This window comes from Gossypium hirsutum, chromosome A10 (assembly GCF_007990345.1).
Source record: "Gossypium hirsutum isolate 1008001.06 chromosome A10, Gossypium_hirsutum_v2.1, whole genome shotgun sequence".
Classification (NCBI taxonomy): Eukaryota; Viridiplantae; Streptophyta; class Magnoliopsida; order Malvales; family Malvaceae; genus Gossypium; species Gossypium hirsutum.
In genome coordinates, this window is record NC_053433.1 from 14,965,084 (window position 1) to 14,985,544 (window position 20,461).

General features: G+C 33.3%; 1 protein-coding gene across 1 annotated transcript; it reads left to right on the plus strand.

The window, feature by feature from the left end:
• Positions 1-9,612: 9,612 nt before the first annotated feature.
• LOC107897505 (DNA-directed RNA polymerase II subunit 4) lies at positions 9,613-14,897 on the plus strand. Its single transcript, XM_016822988.2, has 8 exons — positions 9,613-9,740; positions 11,901-11,972; positions 12,054-12,125; positions 12,214-12,322; positions 13,390-13,467; positions 13,842-13,875; positions 13,968-14,036; positions 14,523-14,897. The coding sequence occupies exons 3-8, from the start codon at positions 12,074-12,076 to the stop codon at positions 14,598-14,600; spliced, it is 420 nt and encodes a 139-aa protein (XP_016678477.2). The 5' UTR covers positions 9,613-9,740; positions 11,901-11,972; positions 12,054-12,073; the 3' UTR covers positions 14,601-14,897.
• Positions 14,898-20,461: the final 5,564 nt, after the last annotated feature.

Here is a 20,461-nt window from a genome sequence, read left to right on the forward strand (position 1 = left end):
GGGTGTTGGAGGTCTTGTGTTCGAATCTCTGCACAAGTGTGGATGTTAATTTTTACTCGGTTGTCTGATAGAGTTTCGGTGGAGCTAAAATTCTGAGGGAGTTTTGAGTAGTGGGATTTGTAGGAGAAAAATAGGGGATTGTATGGAAATCTTTTATTTTTCTTTTAAATTTTTTTGATATTTTCTTCTTATTCTGGCAAAAATCTGTTGCTTTCTTGGGTTTGAAAATCTGTCATTAAATTCTGATTTTCTATTCCTCGGTGCTTTGTGTGATTTGGTAAGTGTAAGGGGTGAGTTTGTGTGGATTGGGGTAGTCGTTTCTTAAGTTGCTCAAATCGATCTTTATGCTTTATTTTTGTTAGTTAATTTTGAGTGTTTGACAGTAAAAAATCGTGAGGAACGGGGTTCTCCTCTTGCGGAATCATAGTCTGAATTGCTTTGAGTTTTGGGGTAAGTGATGAACGCTTGTTCTGAACTATTTTCGGTTTGTTGGTTCATTTAGTTGTGAATTAAGACTAATTTTAGAGGATCTGTTGTTCGATTTTAGGTGTTGTTCGGCTCGGGATTGTTTTCGCATAAAAAATGTACCAAGTGTGTACTCGAAACGGAGAAAACTGAACATTGGTAAAAGCTAAAAAACTATTTTTTCGACGCCACATGGGCGTGTGTCTGCCCGTGTGGTTGGCCGTGTACGAGACACGGTTGTATGGTCGACGAAGGCATAGCCATGTGCGGCCGTGTGATGGCTTAGTTGTGGCCGTGTGGGCCACATGAGTAAGGCCAATCTAGGTGTATGGGCCACATGGGCATGTGGGCTTATAATTTTGAAATTTTCCCTAGGGTCTCACTGGTCATTTCGTCGACTATGGGCCTACCGTAGGGTCGGTAAGGGTTAACCAAACCCTGTTTTGTGTGTTATGATATTCTAATAGACTGATATGAATAGGATACTAAATGTATGTCTGACTGTACTGTTTAAGCAAGCATATTAAATCTGTTATTATTGCATCTGTATTTGGTGTGGGGTTTGTATATGTAGAGGAAGTGATCTGTATGGCGACATTTAACCTATATTCTGACAACTTGACTGCATATTATTTGTAATGTGTTGCATCGACAATATATGGTGTGTAGGGATGGGTGGGTGTTTTTAACCCCACATGGTGTGATGGGGTGGTCGGAGATGGTATGTAGAGGATGGGGGTAGGACTCACTGTTTCTGTTCTATTTATCTGCTATCTGTATCTGTATCTGTAAAGGACTTTAGTCCGAGTCTAAATCTGAATCTAACTGTGTATGTGATATCTATTTGTAATGCATGTTTATTTCTGTTCGGTTACACAATGAGTTTACAAAAACTCACGTTTGTTTGTCTATTCTATTCAGGTAATCCACAGACTTAGGCGGATCGATACAATGGACTCTCACGGTGACCACGAAATCGTAAACTGACCTTAAATATTGGTTTTAATTAAATTAAGAACTATTTTTGGGAGTTTTATATTTATTGGACTCTCTGGACTGTTAGTTTTTAATCTGGTTTTGGATGCATTTTTATTCTTTTATTGTAATGTTTGACTGCAATCTCGGTCTTACGAAAATAAATATATTTCTGAAAATACGAGCTAGATTTCCAAAATATAACAATTTTAAGACTTTCGCTGTAGATTATGATTTGGAAAATAAATTAATTAAATAACGTTTCCAATAAAAATTGTAATAACGAAAATGGGTTACAAAGCTTTAATGGTTTTGCACTGTTTTTAAAACCTCTCTATTGTAACATTACCAGATTCGGCCATAACGTCTACGCTTGGTTTGGGGTGTTACAAACTAGGAAATGGTCCCATAAAATCCATACCCCAAACATCGAACAATTCAACCTCTATAATTGGCTGCTGCAACATTTCATTGCGTCAGGATATAGAACCAATGCGTTAACACCTATCGCATTGATTCACAAAGTTGTGGGCATCTTTGAATAATAAAGGCCAGTAGAATATTGATTGGAGAACCTTAGCAGTAGTTCGCATGTCATCGAAATGACCTTCGTAAGGAGCATTATGAAAGTGCCTCAGGATTAAAAACATCTCCTATTCCAGAACACAATGCCGAATGATGTTGTCATTGCATTCCTTGAATAAATACAGCCTATTCCAATGATACTTCACTACTTCAAGAAGATATCTTTTATTTTATGGCCTGTCACACCCAATGGGAGTTTTTTACAAACTAGATAATTAACCAAATCTGCATTCCAAGGGTTGCATCTATAGTAAATAACCTCTCATCTGGCAATGTGTTAAAAATTTGAAGTTTGTTTCCATCTTTGTTGCCAACTTCCAATTAAGACAGATGGTCTGCAGCTTGATTCTCTAAACCTTTGCAGTCTTTTGTCTCGATGTTAAATTCTTGCAAAAATAAGATTTAGTGAATTAGTCTTAGTTTTGCATCCTTCTTCGCAAAAAGATATCTCAACACCGAGTGAGTAGTAAATATGGTAACCTTTGCACCGACAAGATAATAACGAAACTTGTCGAAAGTAAAGATTACAACCAACAATTCTTTCTTTGTAGTGGTATAATTGATTTGAGCCTCTGTAATAGTTTTGCTAGTATAATAGATGGTGTGAAATATTTTTCCCTTGCGTTGTCCTAGAACAGCACCCACGACTCAATTACATCACACATAACTTCAAAAGGTTAAGACCAATTTGGTGCAACGAAAATGGGTGCATTTACTAGCTGCTTCTTTAATTGAATAAATACATCCAGACATGCATCGTCAAAGAAGAATTTTCAATTCTATTCCAGTAATGAGCATAAGGGTTTTGCAATTTTCAAGAAATCTCTGATAAATATTCAGTAAAACCTCGCATGCCCAAGAAAACTGCGAATACCTTTCACATTTATTGGTGGAGGTAATTATCAATGATTTGCACTTTAGCTTTATCTACTTCAATACCTTGACTAGAGATGAGATGGCCTAACACAATACCTTCAGTTGCAATGAAATGGCTTTTTTCCCAATTTAGAACAAGATGTGTGTCTTCACATCGCTTCAATATTTATCCAAATTGTCAGTGCAATAATCAAAATCATTCTTATAGGCTGAGAAATCATCTATAAAAACCTCTAAAAAATCTTCAATCATGTCTGAGAATATTGCCATCATGCATCTTTAAAATGTGGCTGGTACGTTGCAAAGACTGAAAGGTATACGGCGAAAAGCAAAAGTACCAAAGAGACAGGTGAAATTTGTTTTCTCCTGATCTACCAGTGCAATTGCAATTTGATTGTACCTAGAATAGCAGTCTAAGAAGCAGTAATAGGCTCTTCTAACAAGTCTGTCCAATATTTGGTCAATGAAAGGAAGTAGGAAGTTATCCTTCCTTGTGATAGCATTAAGTCTGCGATAATCCATACAGACTCACCATTCCGTAGGGATGCGTCTAGGAATTCATTCATTTTTATAGTTGCTAACCACAGTGTTGCCACTCTTTTTAGGAACGCATTGTACTGGACTTACCCAATTGCTATCAAAAATAGGGTAAATAATTCCAGCATGAAGCCATTTTATAATTTCTTTCTTAACAACTTGAAAATTGGAGCTATTCTGTTGACTAAGTCTAAGGATTCAATTTGCCATCCATGCCTGAGTTCAATATTATTAACTTCAACCATACTATCATAATCGTCTAAGAATTCATCATAAGATGTCAATGCAAGCTCTGCAGAAAGTATTGTGCTTTGGTCATTGAATTCTTCCTTAATTAAATCATCTAGTACATCAACAGTATGGCATTCTTCTTTATCTTTGCATTGAATAAATTCAAAAACACTGAAGGTAACGTGCTCATCATTAAGTCGCATGGTTAGTTCACATTTGTAAACATCAATAAGAGTTCGTCCAGTGTCTAAAAATGGACGTCCCAAAATTATGGGAACCACTTTATCTGCCTCGTAGTCAAGTATGATAAAATCGGCCGAAAAAATGAATTTATCCATACGAACTAAGATGACTTTGATTTGCCCTTCAGGTTCGATCTATTAGTTACAATGTCACTGTAGTAGGTTTCATGTGACTAATTCCTAACTTTTTGGAAGTAGATAGTGGCATTAGGTTGATGTTATCTCCCAAGTGGCATAAAGCCTTACCCAAATAATGGTTGCCAATTGAACATGGGATATTAAAGCTCCTAGGATCTTTCATTTTGGGGGGAAACTTATTTGTCAAAATAGCACTACAATATTCTATGAGTGCAATAGTTTCAATATCACTGAGATTCTTCTTCTTGACATGAGCTCCGTAATAAATTTCCCATAATTCGAAATTTGCACAAGAGCATCTACTAAATGAATATTGACCTGAAGTTGCTTCAGTGTGTTCAGGAACTATTTGTACTACTTATCCTCCTCATTCTCCTTGAATTTTTGTGGAAAAAGTAAATATGCAAATACATCTGATTATGCCGACACCTTTGATTGCGTTGACAGTTTTAAGGGTTGGACATTAGGAATATGAGTGATAATTTGTGGAACTTCTTTATCTAGTACATTGACAAGTTCTTCAGATTCAACCTTCTCACCAGAGATCACTTCATCAGTATTTTGAGGTGCTATAGTAGAGTCTATAATTAGCTCGTCAGTTTGTTTACCACTCCTAAGAGTGATAGCCTTGTAGTGTTCTTTCCCCCTCGGACTTGGATTTTTCGTGTCATTAGGTAGTGTGCCCGGCGGTCAAGTATCCAGATTCAAAGTAAGTTTTCTTAAGTGTGCCTCCAATGCCCAAATAGAAGATGAATTCCCTTGCAAAATAGTTTCTATTAAAGTAATATGCTCACGTATTAAAGCCTTAATAGTTGCTAATGAGTCAGAAGGAGAAGCTTGTGTGTACTGTTGTTGTCGATGCCCTTGAACATGCTGATTTGGCATTGAAGAGTGTTGTGGCTGCATCTGATTCTGGTGTGGATGCATCTGGCTTTGTTGTGGATGCATCTGTGTATGCTGATTGTAGTTCTGTTGTTGTTGATTGTAATTCCCTTGTCTTGGATTATAATTGCCTTGAGTGGATATATTCTCATATCAGAATGTCACAGCATTTTGTCCAATAGTCTGAGTTTCCCAAGATTTTTTATTACATGTAGAATTATTATAAAAGTTGCCATAAGAATTGTTGCAGATGTTATTGACATAAACAACATTCTCTGCATGTTGTGGACAATCTTCATAGTTATAATTGTCACTGCAAATCTCACAACAAAAGGTAGAAACACCAACTTGTTGAGCGACTTGTATAGATGCAACGTCACTAGTCCCTTGCATATTTTTTTTATCATATTTGCAAGAGAATAAACTTGAGCACTAAGTGCAGATATTGCATCCAATTCAATAATTTCCGGAGTAGCTTTTGCTTGTGCAGTTCTAGAGATAAGATATTGATAATCTTTCTGAGCAATTCTCTCAAGAATTCTAACAGCATTATTATAAGTACAATCCAATTGGCTGATGCGTCAACAAGATTCCTTATGTGTGAATTTAGCCTATTATAGAAAATTTCAATTTATGTTTCCTGTCGAATGTCGTGCATTGGGCAACGTCAAAGAAAAAATTTATAACGTTCCCATGTAGTGTAAAGATTCTCATCATCCAGCTAATGATAAGCTCCAATATCATTTCAGAGATTGTCGTCAGGTTAAAGTGCAAAACAAACTATGTTGCTAGTGCATTCTAAGAAGTAATTGATCCGGCAGGTAGCCCAAGGAATTAAGTATGAGCTCTTCCCTGCAAGGAATAAGGAAATAATTACATCTTCAAAGCGTCATCAGGAATGCCTTGTTGACTGAAGGAAGCACAAATCAATAAAAATGATTTAAAATGTTCTCGTGTATCTTCATGTGCCAGTCTAGCATATTGCCCATTAGAATTCAACATTTGACACATTACTGGCTTGATTTCAAAATTCGCAACTTGGATTGCTAGCCTAACAATTTCCGATTGTAAGTCATCCAAGATAGGTACTACAAAGTCTTGTATAATCCTGTTTTGTATTTGAGCGTCTTGCAACAACGGTGGGTCATTAGCATTTTGGTGCTGCACCTAGAGTATGGCTTCATTGTTTCTTGGTAAAGCCATATTCATTTGCTCTTAAAGTCTCCCCCAAACGGTTCTTTCAATTTCTGGACCAAAATTGGTAATAAACTCTGAATTGCTTCAGGTCATCAAACACCTAAAAAAAATGTGAAAATTAGTGACAAAAAGAAAAAATTTAGTGGCAACTAAATATTATATAAAAAAACAAAAATAAATATCAAACAAATGCCATTTCCGGCAACGGCGCCAAAAATTTATCGACTGTTTAATGTTACAACGTAAATGTGCAAGTGTACACTGTCGATGCAAGTATAGTAGATAGATATGAGTCTCTCGGATATCGATCCCACGAGGATGGTTGTCTTTTGTCTATCAATGTCAATGCAATAAATAAATAGAAACGAGATAAATTGTAAGAGTAGTTGTTGAAGCAATAACTTGAAAACAATAAGATAAAATATGACAATGATAAACTGGGATCCCCAATGTGAATATTCAACAAAATACTAAGTGTTCACAAAGTATAAAAGGATATGTGATTATCGATACATTAAATTGCAATAAATATCTTAACAAGCTTAACTTCTATATTTAATCTAAGACTTAAACATGCACATTAACCACAGCTTTTGATGATGGAAATGGAACACTATTAAGAACAAGTGGGTTAAATTCCTCTAATCCTCAAGCAATTTCTGTTGCCATGCTTGTTAGCTTGAAATGTCAATGCATTTTCTAGTGCCAATGATTGCAATAACACTTCCATGCTAAAAACATTCAAACCCAAAGATTAAACAGTAGAAGTAAGATGGAATAAAATAACATTTAACCCAGAAATCATGTGTACTTTCGTACAAACATGATATAGAAAGTAATCACCATTGTTTAGAAAAGAAATATAAAAGAAACAAGTGGAGAATACTATTCCTAGACAATCTCGACTTGAATCTCTTGATTCCCTCTTATGTCGCATTCAGGGCTTCTCGTCAGGAGCTGATCTGCATCCCTTTCATGTCGGTTCACCCATATGAGACTTAAGTCGCCATAGCAGAAAAGCTTCAAAAGATAGGTTGAAGAAGATAATGCCCCCCCCAAAAAGCCTCTCTCCCCTTCTTCCTTTTCACGTGAATATTAATATTTATCCAAATAGCACAAGTGCCCTTTCATTAGAATCATGCTACCTCTGCACGTACAAGTTGGTTATACCAGACTAGACAGCTCACACATTTTTATTCTTATCCGGACAGCTGTCAAGTGTGGCGACAATTCTAGGCGCAATCTGGAAATACTCATATAGCAACATTAGTACCAAAATATGACAAAATTAAGGATAAATAGACTAAGATCCACTGAGTTATAAAATGTAATTTACTGAACTGAAAATGCTAAAATATGTGCTAAAGATAAAAAAATGGGGACAAATTAACCAATAAGTAGGGAGAAAACATATGTTCTTTCTAGTACCATAAGTTCCTCAGAAGTACTTTCGTACAAAAGGTATTTCTTAATTATTGCATCGAAGTTTCAAGTTATCGTATTTTCTCTTTGTTTTCTGCTATAACTTGATTTCCCCTTTTTCTTTCACTTAAGCTTACAAAATCAGTAATTTTTTTCAACTAATTGGATAATAAGTTTCATCTCTTTTCATAAAATAAGAACAACAAAGAAATATGCAAGGAAAACTAGTTTCCAATACGTTAATTCTGTAATGTGCAAAATGTTATTCAACAAAGTAATAAGCTATTTACTTTATACATATTATTATTCATTAACTCATCAAATCTCTGGATTTCAAATGCATGTGCTTATGATGTTAGTTTTTTGGGTTTTTTTTATTTTGTTTTTTAGCATTTTCATTTGGGGGTGAACTTGTTTTTTTATTTAATTTTAAGTATTTTTTTATGGATTAAATGTATCGTTTAGAAATGGGTTTGCTTTCATTTTTACAGTAATTTAAAAAGGTAATAGAGAGAGTGAAATGCAAGTGTAGGGTTTGATAAAAATGAGTTCTTTTTTAGTGTAACAATAGCTAGAGGGGAAGAGAGAAAAGAGAAGAAGAAAGAAGATAGAAACAAAATGAAGAAAGAAAGAATTTTAAACATTTTTTTTATAGATGATGTCATTTATGACATCATGTTTATGTGGCAAATTGGACTCATTTGTAAATTAGACTGAATTTTTATGTTTGATGAGTTAGTTTGGTAGCATAGTATATACATATGTTTGATGAGTTAATTGAGAAAGCTAAAGCAGTTTAGGAGACTTGGCTAAGTTGCCTCGTTCTGTGGTAACTGAATTGGGTAAGAGAACTTTTGATGGTGCATCTGGACCACTGTCTAAGAGAAGACGTGATATTCAGGGTTCTGATAGGACTGCACGACACGAGTTATGACCAAGTCAATCTGGGTAGCAAGATAGTGTTGTAGTTAGTATTGGTGGTTCATTGGGTAGTTCTGCCATTTTGTGCACATTGTGGGCATAGGCATTCGGGTGAGTGTCGTAAGTTGACAAGTGGTTGTTTTAAGTGTGGTTCGAAAGAATATTTTCTGAGGGATTTCCCAAATAGAGTTGAGGTTTCGTAGACTCAGAGTTCGACACCTACTTCTGCACCTATTAGAGGCTATTGTCACGGTAGAGGTAATAGGAGACTGGTTGGGTTGCGAATTGTTGCTCATACTATTGCTATACCGGTTGAGTCTGAAGGTCCAGCTCGGGTTTATGCAATTAAGGAACCGAATGATCAAGATTCAAATGTTGAGATTGAGGGTATTTTTTCCCTTGTAATCACTTATTTTATTCTCATTGTAGATTTAGGTCCTATGCCTTAGTAAATTTTAAGTGAATTAACTAATAAATAGGAAATATCGATAGAGACTAGTGAGTTAGGAAAAAAATGGTTGTGAATTATTTAGATGAGAATGTCATAGTGAGTGGAGGAAACTGTTAGTAAAGTTACTACAGGATAAGTTTGTGGTAGTGACTAGGATCATTAAGAAAAATAGTACAAAGTTAGAGAGAATAAGAATCAGAATGCATAGGGAAAGTGTGATGGTTAATTTAAAAGTAGAAATAACATATTTTGTGATTAAGCAATTGATGTGCTAGTAGGGAAATTTTAAGGACGAAATTCTTTTTAGTGGGGGAGAATTGTAACACCCCAAAAGATGGCCTAGGAGTTTTAGGGGTATTTTAGGGATTTTAGCCTTAGAGTGTTTGGAATTTTGCGACATGATTTATCGATAATATTTTTAACTATGGTTTTTAGAAAATTAAATCAATTTTTGAAAAAAGAGTTTTAAAGACCTTCAATTTTGAAAATTGGACTAATTTGTAAAAGAGTCAAAATTATGAGTTTTTAAGAGGGAATTAAACCAAAATTTAAAAATCACACTAATATTATCCCCTACCTATAAGTTTCACGTTAGTTTTCTTCCTCTTTTATTGTTGTTGTCGTCCCTTACTTCTCTAAGCACTATACAATCAATTTTGATTCCTAAACTTTATTTCTTGTGATTTTTATTATCCTTCAAGCTATAAACCTCAATTGAAACCAAGAAAAAAATAGCAAAAACATCATAGTTTTCTCCATTGTCAAGCTTTTGGATTTTTTGGGTTTTTGCTCAAACGTTTAGATTTTCGTCAACTAAGGTAACGGTTCAATTCCTTATGAGTTTCTAATGTTATTAGTCTTTAAAACTAAGTTTTTAGCCATTAAATCACATGTTTTGAATAAAGGATGAAAATTAGCTCGTTAATGGTGGATTTTGGGATTTTGAGTAAAAAACGTTATTTCAAAGTATTTTTCAATTAGTTTTGACATGATTAAGAGGTTTCTAAACTTAATTTGAAGTTTCGTTAAAGATTTCTTGAGTTTTAATGAATTTTCGGAAAATATGCTTAATCTATTTGATGTTGATTAGAATAAAATATTTTAACCTTACTGCATTACTTCTATTTGACTTTGATTAGAATATAGTTTTACAAAGCTATAAATAGACGTAATCGTCTCTCCTCTTGTATCATTTGAATTCGAAATAGTGAATTTTCTTCTCTTCTGCCCGTGGTTTTTTCCCAAAAAGGTTTCTATGTAAAATCTCTGTGTTCTATTTTTCTTTGTTTTCTTGTCGTTATCGACATTTTATTTTTTACACTCACCAACCACACCAGAATTCGCTCACACTCTTATGGGATTTGAGTTGGTGATACGTTCTCAACCCCTAGTGAATTAGAGAATTATCACAATATATATATGCGCATAGTGCTGAATCTCCCACTTATCAAAATGGACCTTATGACATGCCAACTATACTCGTGACTCTATCCGACAACATCAATAGGACATCTTACATTTATAATTTTCACAAAACTTATTTCCATTAAAATAACAATTGAATCACATATAACAAGCATTTTCATATATAATTATCATATTGAATATTCACTTTTGCACACATTCATTTATTCGGCCTCAATCATATCACATAGTAAAGAATTTACATACCAATTGGTCACGTACGACTTTAACATCCATTTTACTTCCATTCTATTATTGAATTATGCATGCATCTATATGTATATATATTGAAATCAAATTATAAAAGTATAAACTAGAATTGATCACTCAATGTTGACTTTAGCTTTCCATTATCTCTGGATGTTCTGCTTCATTTATAGTTACTTTGATAACTTCGACTATAGAGACAATCTTAATTTCACACAAACATATCAAAATATATTAATTACACAAGAATTTTATTTTATTCATTTTAATCCTTATAAATTAAAATTTCCAAATACTCATATATTTCGGTATTCGTTATCGAATCAAAAACCGATTTCATATTTCTTCACTAGGAACCTCTAAATTTCAATTCATGTCATAATTTTTTAATAACTTTCAATTCTTTTTAATTTAGTCCCTAATAACATAACCGTTAAACTTTCACTTAATTTAACAACATTGTAAGTTAATCCATTTCATTTCCAACATATCTATTATAAAATTAAGTGTATCCTACCACATTCTTCATGATTTCAAGCTTACCATCTTGGGCTTGAATTACCAACTATCTTTACTTAATAATCCATGAAAAATCAAAGGAAAAAGCTTACCAATTTAGCCTTGGAAGCTTACGGCAAAGGAGAGAAAAAGAAGCTAAATTCCTTCCTTAGCCATGGACGATAGGAAAAGACGGGTAAAATGAAGATGACTTTGTTTTCTTTTAAGCCATTTTTTCTCTCCCACTAACATGATTTAACACCTTAATCTTAATTAATTAAAATGGTCATCAATTCATTAGGAAAGTAAGTAGTGGAAATCTATGGCTATGGATGGTCTCCTCCACCATCTCAACTTTAATAATGGATTAATAACTAATTCGGGTAATTACCTTAATTAAAGTGATTAAATTGATAAATATTTATTATAGTGACCAAAATAAAATAAACCCTATTTTAGAGTAAATATGATTGTAGTTTACATTTATTTATATAACAAAATCTTATAAGAACTATAAAAATCTACAACTATTACTCAAATTCCTATTAAAAATCTAATTTTATATCTAAATATTTAAATTTTTATTGAAAACCAACCATATAACTAAATACTTTGTAAAAATTCTTAAAAAAATTGTAAAAGTTATTAATTAAAAATTGCAAATTTTATAATACCAAATTTTAAATTTTTTTTATGATTTTTGAACATATCTATTTATATAACAATATTTTATATGGTAACAAAATTTATATTTATTTATTTATATAACAATTTCTTATTGGTCTTTATGGTAACTTACAACTTGTTAGCCTACGGCGGAAGGTCCTTATATTCGCGTTGTTCACTATTTCACTCCGACTTCACGCATCGAAATCAAGCAGGTAAGCAGCTGCGAAAATCCATACAAATATTTGTTTTTGATCTTCGTTTTTTATGGTTTTACAAAATTATATTTCTTCCAGACGAAAACCATCTTTGGCTAATGATGTCTGGCGAAGAGGAAGAAAACGCTGCTGAGCTCAAAATTGGAGAAGGTAAGCCTCCTTTTCCTTGTTCTTTAAAATTATTAAAACACACATGCTAATTTCTTTTTATTTTTTATTTTTTTATTGTTATGGATAGAGTTTTTGAAGGCGAAGTGTTTGATGAATTGTGAAGTGGCTTTAATTCTCGAGCATAAGTATGAGCAGCTTCAGCAAATGTCTGACGATCCCATGAATCAAGTTTCCCAGTGAGTTCCAAAACCAACCTCAATTGTAAATTGGGTCTTTCTATTTTCCCCTCGTTTAAATATTTCTGTGTAATTGGCTTACTGGGGTTTCTGTTTAATTAAGCCGACATGATTTTTTAAGAACCATTAGCGCCTTTCTAAACATAAGTTTCTTTCGGTTTTTGGTCTTTGGGATGGTACTTTGTTTCATGTACTTTGTTTCTATTTGTCTTATTGTTTGGTGCACATGATAGGATTAATTAGGATGTAGCTTCTTCTCCGATTGCTATATTTTTCAATCAGAAGGTTAGTTGGACTTTATATACTGTATAGATGATTGCAGAAACCTATATGTGGGGAGAGTGAAGGATTTATCCTTGGGTTTTGCTGAATAAAGAGATGGAACTTTTGTTATGAACAGAGTTGTCAAGGGCGCAAGGCTCAAAAGAAGCCCTAACCTAAGGGAATTAAAAAGCAATATGTATACGTGTGACTTTTTGTATGCGTCTGTCTATATATCTTGATATATAAAGCTTAAGATATGTGATCAACTCTAAAGTGCAGTCTATTTTATCTACAAAACATCCAATTTCTTTTATTGGTCAATATGCATGATTTCCTTGTGATTCAAGTCTCTTGTTGAATACTCAAATATAGAGAATCATAGATTTAGATACTCTACTTTCTTACTTGTAAAGGTATATCTAATGAAAAAGGTAAAAGAAATTAGGGATAACTTCAATTAAGCAGGCATTTTCATGCTTATCGCATTATAGAAAAGTGTACCTAGGTGAACTAGACATGTGCCTGATTAATTTGGCCTCACCTGAAAGGGTCTAAGGCACTTTTGTTGTCTAGTGCTAAAGCCTTGACGGCACTGGTTATGCATGAGCCAAAATAAGATAGCAAAAAGGCAATATACTTAATTTGATCATATATTATATCCTTAATTCTGCTCACAAAATGGAACCTGACTGTAAAATAAGGACCTTCTAATGGGACGTGTATAGGAAATTGCATGCCTTTATTGCTGTATTTCCGTTCACACTTGATGCGATGAATGATTGTCTTTTGTCTTTGTTTCACAGGGTATTCGAGAAGTCACTGCAGTATGTAAAACGCTTTAGCCGTTATAAAAATCCAGATGCTGTGAGACAAGTTCGAGAGTATCCTCTAAGTTTCCATAAATTTTAAATAGACCTTATTTAAACATATCATATTTACTGGTCTTGATAAGCTTTTTTGGTGCCCCTTTCTCCTATAAATTGCTGTCCTTTTGGAACTGTCTGTTATTGTGTTGTGGCTTGTTGGATCAGTTTATGTGAAAGTTGAAAGAGGTTTAAGCTAACTTCAGCTGATGTTAGTTTAAGGAAGTTTCAACATGTTTTCAATACTCTTCTATTATCTGATTAAAGCAGATCGCATTATTTTCTCTTCAACTAATACTTCCTCCTTATGACGATAATGCTTGCGCATATTTTATTGCTTTTCTTAGGATATTTAACTTGCCTCTCTATTGTGAACCTTAACTGATGATTAGAATTCTGAGTAGATATCAGTTAGCTGAATTCGAGGTGAGGATCCATACTTTCTAAAGCATTAAACTTAGAATTATGATGTTAATGACCATGTAGAAAAATCTTCATATTGTGTTTTATTTATGCAGCTTTGTGTTCTTGGCAACCTGTGTCCTGAAACTGTGGAGGAAGCAATTGCTATGGTGCCTTCCATCAAGGTGAAAATACTAATCAAACTCGTATAGTTCTACAACTTTTATGCTCCTTTTATCTTTTCGTTGTCTGGATAGTAATTGATTTGTTCATCCTTCTTCACTTGCATTTGTGCCGTGTAAGTTTTAACAAGAAACCATTGGGCCTTTCTGTTTGTCTACCCCTATAAGTTATACCACAAAAAATGAGACCAATTGGATGCTGTTTAGATTATACTGCTGCATCCTTTTCACATGTATTGTGTAGCACGTAAGTAGGGGATTTTGTTGTTTTAATGGCCTCTCTCTCTCTCTCTCTCTATATATATATATATATATATAAAGAAAACAAGGACAATGGCTCATCAGAAGCTATCCCTTGCTTTTGAGGCCAAGCTTATTTCTAGAATTTATTGGGTTTCTTCTCACTGTTTTAAGCAAGAACTTAGAAGAATTAATATAAATTGTTAAACTTGTTTTAACCTGTAGCAACTAATTGTCTTTGATATGCAGACTAAAGGACGGGCTCACGACGACGATGCCATCGAGAGAATGCTAAATGACCTTTCCCTTATCAAGAAATTTGAATAGTGGCCGCTAAATTACTGGCTGTCTATGACACTGAAGACATGAATAGAATGTTGAATGCCGTGTCTCATATAAAATATACTTTTTTTATCTATTTTACCCATGTCAGTTTGAGATTAACCTAAAAAGTTGTAGTGTGTCGAATGGTTTACGTTCTGTAAATTTCTCATTAAGGTGTTGCAAACCCGCATGTCTGAAAACGGCTTTTGCTATTCATTCTCGTGATTTTTTGTAAGTTTTATACTCTTATGATTGATCTAATTTTTTTTTCATCAAATGTAATAATTGCATTTAATACTATATTGTTGTAATATGTATATTAATTAGTGAGGTGAAAATGTGAGTTGAAACATCGAATCATGATCAATTGATCTAATTTTTATCGAGGTTTAGTTTAACATTCTTGAAAGAGACACTCAGATAAGTATGTAATTCAATTTTTCTTATACGATAACCGTGTTCATTTTTTTCTCTTTTCAGTGTTCATCTATTAATGTCAAATTTCAAGCCAGATCAAAAAATTTAAAAATCCATCTTGTACAAAAGGAAACAGTTTATATTTCATATATTATGTAAAAATAATAGAGCATTATTGTTGTACGTATACATGCCTTTAATATGAAACAACCTGATTTCCCTCTCCCGATTTCCAATAATAATAGACCCAAGATATATTTGTTTGCATTTGAATCAATTATTTTATTAACTACAAATTTTTTATTAATTTTAAGAGTCATATTTGAATGTGATTTTGTTATTTAAAATATGGTTTATTTATTCAAATTAAATTTTACTAACAAAGTGTATTAATTGATTAAAAGGTATTTGAAATTTTTATTTTATCATGATATTAACAGATTTGAATATCATGTAAAATAATTGAAATGGACGTACATGTTGAAAATGTTGTTGGAACAAAGTATCAAAATAAACACAATAAGAAAACCAAAAAATGTTTACATAATTTGGTGTAAACTTACGTTTAGGCCTAGCCCAGAGATGAATTTAGAACTCAAACACAATATAAACAACAATTCAAAATTCAACCAATCACTCAATTGTTGCAGCCTCACAATCACATTTTTATTGTGAATCTACTCCTTCAAGCAACTTCCTTTACTGAGAGATGTAAACACTCATCCAGTTTGTAAGTAATTCATAGCATATTTGCACTTAAAAGAAGTTCCTAAACATGAATTATATTGTACTCGCTCAATAATCACACTAAAAGAGTGAAGCTTTCTATATAAAGGCAGAACATGTGTAGCTTAACTTAGTTGATCACTTAAGCTTCCTTAAAATGGGGATAAGATTGAGGCCTTATCTTTAAATAGAATAATCCCATCTTTGTAGCTTCAATCATCTCTCCTTTTAGAAGTCTTTTTAAAGATTTATCTTGTATTTTGTTATTTTATTTATTTCATAAATGCACATAAAAAATGTAATACTTCTTATCCGAGAAACTCGAGTAGTGAATGTTACATTTAGCATTGAACATTCTGTTATATATCAAATACTTATGATTTGGGCCCTTATTAAGGTCACATTACTCTTTTTAGAACTTTATTAGATTAACAATAAAGTTTAATTCCATCCCAAACTCGTTTCAAGTCTCTTTTGGCCCAACTAAAAATTTTCAGTTCTAGGTTTGTATGTCTCGAGACAATGTCATGTTATTGTAGAACTTTAGCTTCAAAGTTGTCTTGTCTCGAGACAAAGGGGCTTATGTCTTGAGACAAAGTCCAATATGTCTCGGTTTTTCTCAAACATGACCCTGATACTGTAGCTTTTTAGCTTCAAAGTTCTTGTGTCTCGAGACACATTTTGTATGTCTTGAGACTTGGGAGAGGAGCCTTAAAAATTTTGTTTTCAAACATCTCCAGATCATACCAGAACTGTCCACGATCATTCCAAACAATAATTAAAGCTCATAAACTATGTAATACCTCATATTTACCATTCAAAACATATTAAACTCAAATATTAGAACAACTAGACACTTTCTTTCTTACTTCATTAACTCACCTATGTACATTGCATACTCTATACCATGAAATTTATTTCATACTTCTTTTCTTCCACACCTTGAAGATGTGATGAATAGCGTCGAGGTCACTACTTCGAACGAGAACTTCAATCTGATCATTCACCTACGTGTTGAAAAATAACATGTTAAGCTACATTGTAGCTTAATAAGTACCCACGAATTCAAATCTTACCATTGCTTAGTTTATTCCACACTAATAATACTACCACTAATAAAAAAAAAGTTATTCAATAATTATAAAGTTCACTAATACTTTGATTCACTACTTTTTCATTTCACGATATAGCAAGAACTTTTTATCAAAACTTACTTACCACAACTTTTAGCCCATGATAGACATGTTTGAACCAGATGAATACACAAAACATATCATGATACATGAAGCACAAAAGTGTTGGAAAGATTGGCACCAAAGTACAATATCACGAATATCACGATTAACACAGAAGCGCTTGGGTTTCTATAGTATGCCAACTATATCCACGAAATTCAATGGTAGTCTACATGGACACTCAAATATAACTGAATTTACAATAATTAATCACGAATAATTTATTCCACAATTTTCAAAACAATTGTAGTTTCATTTACAATAATCATAGAACTTTATTTGGTAAATTCTTAATTCACAGTACACCTTATATTTCGTGTTCTCTACATCATTTTCACTTATCAATAATAACACATAAAATTTTCACATACTTTTCAATTTAGTACTTTTTACCATGAAATTCAATAGTCCCTATCACATAACACTTTAATCTAGTAATTTACATGTCTAATTTATATGATCTTTATTTTTCTTATTTCAATCATAAATTTCATGAAGTTCACGATTTAGTCCTTAGCATCATGGACATACAATATTTATTATAGTCTCACTTCAACATCACTTTATGTCGATTTCATTGCCATATTTAACTTCTATTAAACTTTTTTTTAAAAATATTCTATTTCACATATCAAATTATTTTACACTTTATTTTACTTATTTACCACAACTTTCACAAAGTTTACATTTTAATCCTTAGGTAACAAGGGAATTCAAGGGTAATTACATATCTTCTGTAACACCCATAACCCGTATCTGTCGCTGGAGGCATTACTGATCAACCGCAACAAAAATCATACATTAGTGCAATCATCATTAAAAACCCATTCATCTTAATCACTTTGTCCCTTGTAAGATCCTAGAAGACCTTAAAACATGCTTAGGAGTGGTTCGGGATTAAACTGATAACATTTGCAAACTTTGATAGACTTAGAAAATTTTCAAACATTTAAGGGTCACACGCCCGTGTGAGCAAGCCATGTGCCTCAGACGGTTACCAAACACGCTTGTGTTACAGGCCGTGTAAAAACAGGGCATACATACTAACTTGCACCACACGGCCGAAGACACACCCTTGTGCTATGGCCGTGGGATAATTAAGGAGGTTACTGACTTGGCCACACGGCTAGCCACACGCCCATATGCTAGCCCGTGTGCCACACACGGCCAATAGACACGCCCGTGTGCCTAGGCCGTGTCAAAACTGTAGGGTATACTGACTTAATTCGAAAGGGTACCCCAAGGGACACACGGTCGTACAGCATGACCGTGTGTCTCACACGACTAACACACACGCCCATGTCTTTTCCCATGTGGACAAAAATAGGCCATTTGTAAAGCCAATTTGCCACTCTTTACTCATGTACAAAAAGTAGCCAAATTGGTACTATTTCAACACATATATAGGCAGCCAAAACATGCCAATTGATACATATATCATGTCATCTATATTCAACCATATCAACTACTTAATTCCATATTCAAAAACATACCAAATCCATGTGCCAAAATCATCAATCTCACATAACTACTAAATGTATTTACTCATTAAATTATCATCTATTTCATGACACAAATTGCACCATATCTCTATCTCAAAATCAAACCACAATATGCCAATCTTCCAAGCATTAATACATCATCTACTAACTAACCAAATAACAACTATTTAGCTATATCAGCAACTAAGGCAAACATACCAAAATAAGCTAACATATAAGGCATTATATACATCACATACCTATCACTTGTCAACATATAAATCAAGCCAATTCAAATGGCCATACACACTAACATTTACAAGCCAAATCTCATGGCTAATATCATATCTCAAAACATATCATCAATACAATAGCCTATACATGCCATATACCAAATTCACAAGCATCCCAAAATACCAATAAGTAGTTGATAGTGTGATGATGGTCCCCGATGATCCTCGATGTCAAGCTAGCTTCGATAATCTATAAAACATGGAAAGAACACACAAAGTAGGCTTTAAAAGCTTAGTAAGCCATACACAAATAAATTTACCACATGAATCACAACATTTCTATTAATAGGCCAAATACAAAAATAGACACATATAGATACACAAACCTTTCTCAATGAATACATATTCAAAAATTTACCTGTAATTTCATCAACCACTTCTCTTTCCAATTCTCGTATGAATCTCGTACGTACCTGAGTTGTTTAACTCATTAACATATTCTTTCTCAACTTGTCTTTGCCCGTTGAACCATTCGAAATCATTAAGGATACTTGGAATCACATAAACTCATACAATGCCATATCCCAGATATGTTCTTACATGTTATCACATATCGATGCCTCTGTCCAAGATAGGGTCTTACACGAAATCGAATAATGATGCCAATGTCCCAGACATGGTCTTACTCGTATTCACAATACAATGCCAATGTCCCAGACATGGTCTTACATGTAATCACATCTCGATAACCAAATGCCATGACATTCGTATTGTAACAGCCCGATTTTGGGCCTAGTCGGAACAGTGGTTTCGGAACCACTCACCCGAAGTTGGAGAAAATATTTTTATATTATTTTATGTGTTATAAAAATTTTGGTGAATTTATTTTAGCAATTGCATGCTTAATTGGGAAAAATGACTAAATCGCATAAAGTGCAAAAGTCCGATTTTGATAGCTAAGGGTGTTAATTTTCCATGAATCATAATGTAGATGTTTTTAAAGAACAATTAGGTCAATTTTAGAAGGGTGACCGGCCATAGGGGACAAGTTGGTCAAAAAGTCAAAAGTCTAGGGGTTTGATAACTTTATTGAATAAAATAAAACAAAATGACTTCATCTTTTCATTCTCTTCTCCTACCACCGAAATTTTTAGCCATTAGAGGGGTTTTTGAGCTTCTAAATTTTAGAAACTTTAAACCTTTGCAAGTAAGTGATATTGATGACTTTTCTTAAATATTTTTGTACTTTTGAGACCCTTATAGCATGAGCTTTCTAATGGGGGACTAATTTGCAAAATGGTTGAAAGTATAGGGTTTTTCCATGAGAGAATTTAGGTTGTTTGCTGAATTTTTATGGAAGAAAATGATTCTTGGATAGGTAATAAACAACTTTTGTGAAGAAATTTTCATGGAAACCCTAACTAAGGACCATTTTGCATAAGTTGTAAAATAGGTTATAAATGTATGAAATAATGAAAATTATGGACTGCTACTAGTATAAAAAGTATTCGGCTAGGCTTGATTAGTGAGAAAATGTGATAAAAATCAAAATTTCGAGCTTAGGGGTAAAATGGTTATTTTGTAAAAGCCTAGGGGCAAAATGGTCATTTTTTCCCAATAATAAATTTTTGAGTATCTAGATTGATATGCTAATGAAATGAATGAATTTTATCAATATAGATACAGAGAAGCGTGATTCGAGTCTTGATCGAGGTAAAAACAAAGTTTACGAGGATTAAGCTCATTCCCATCATTTTGTACCGAGGTAAGTA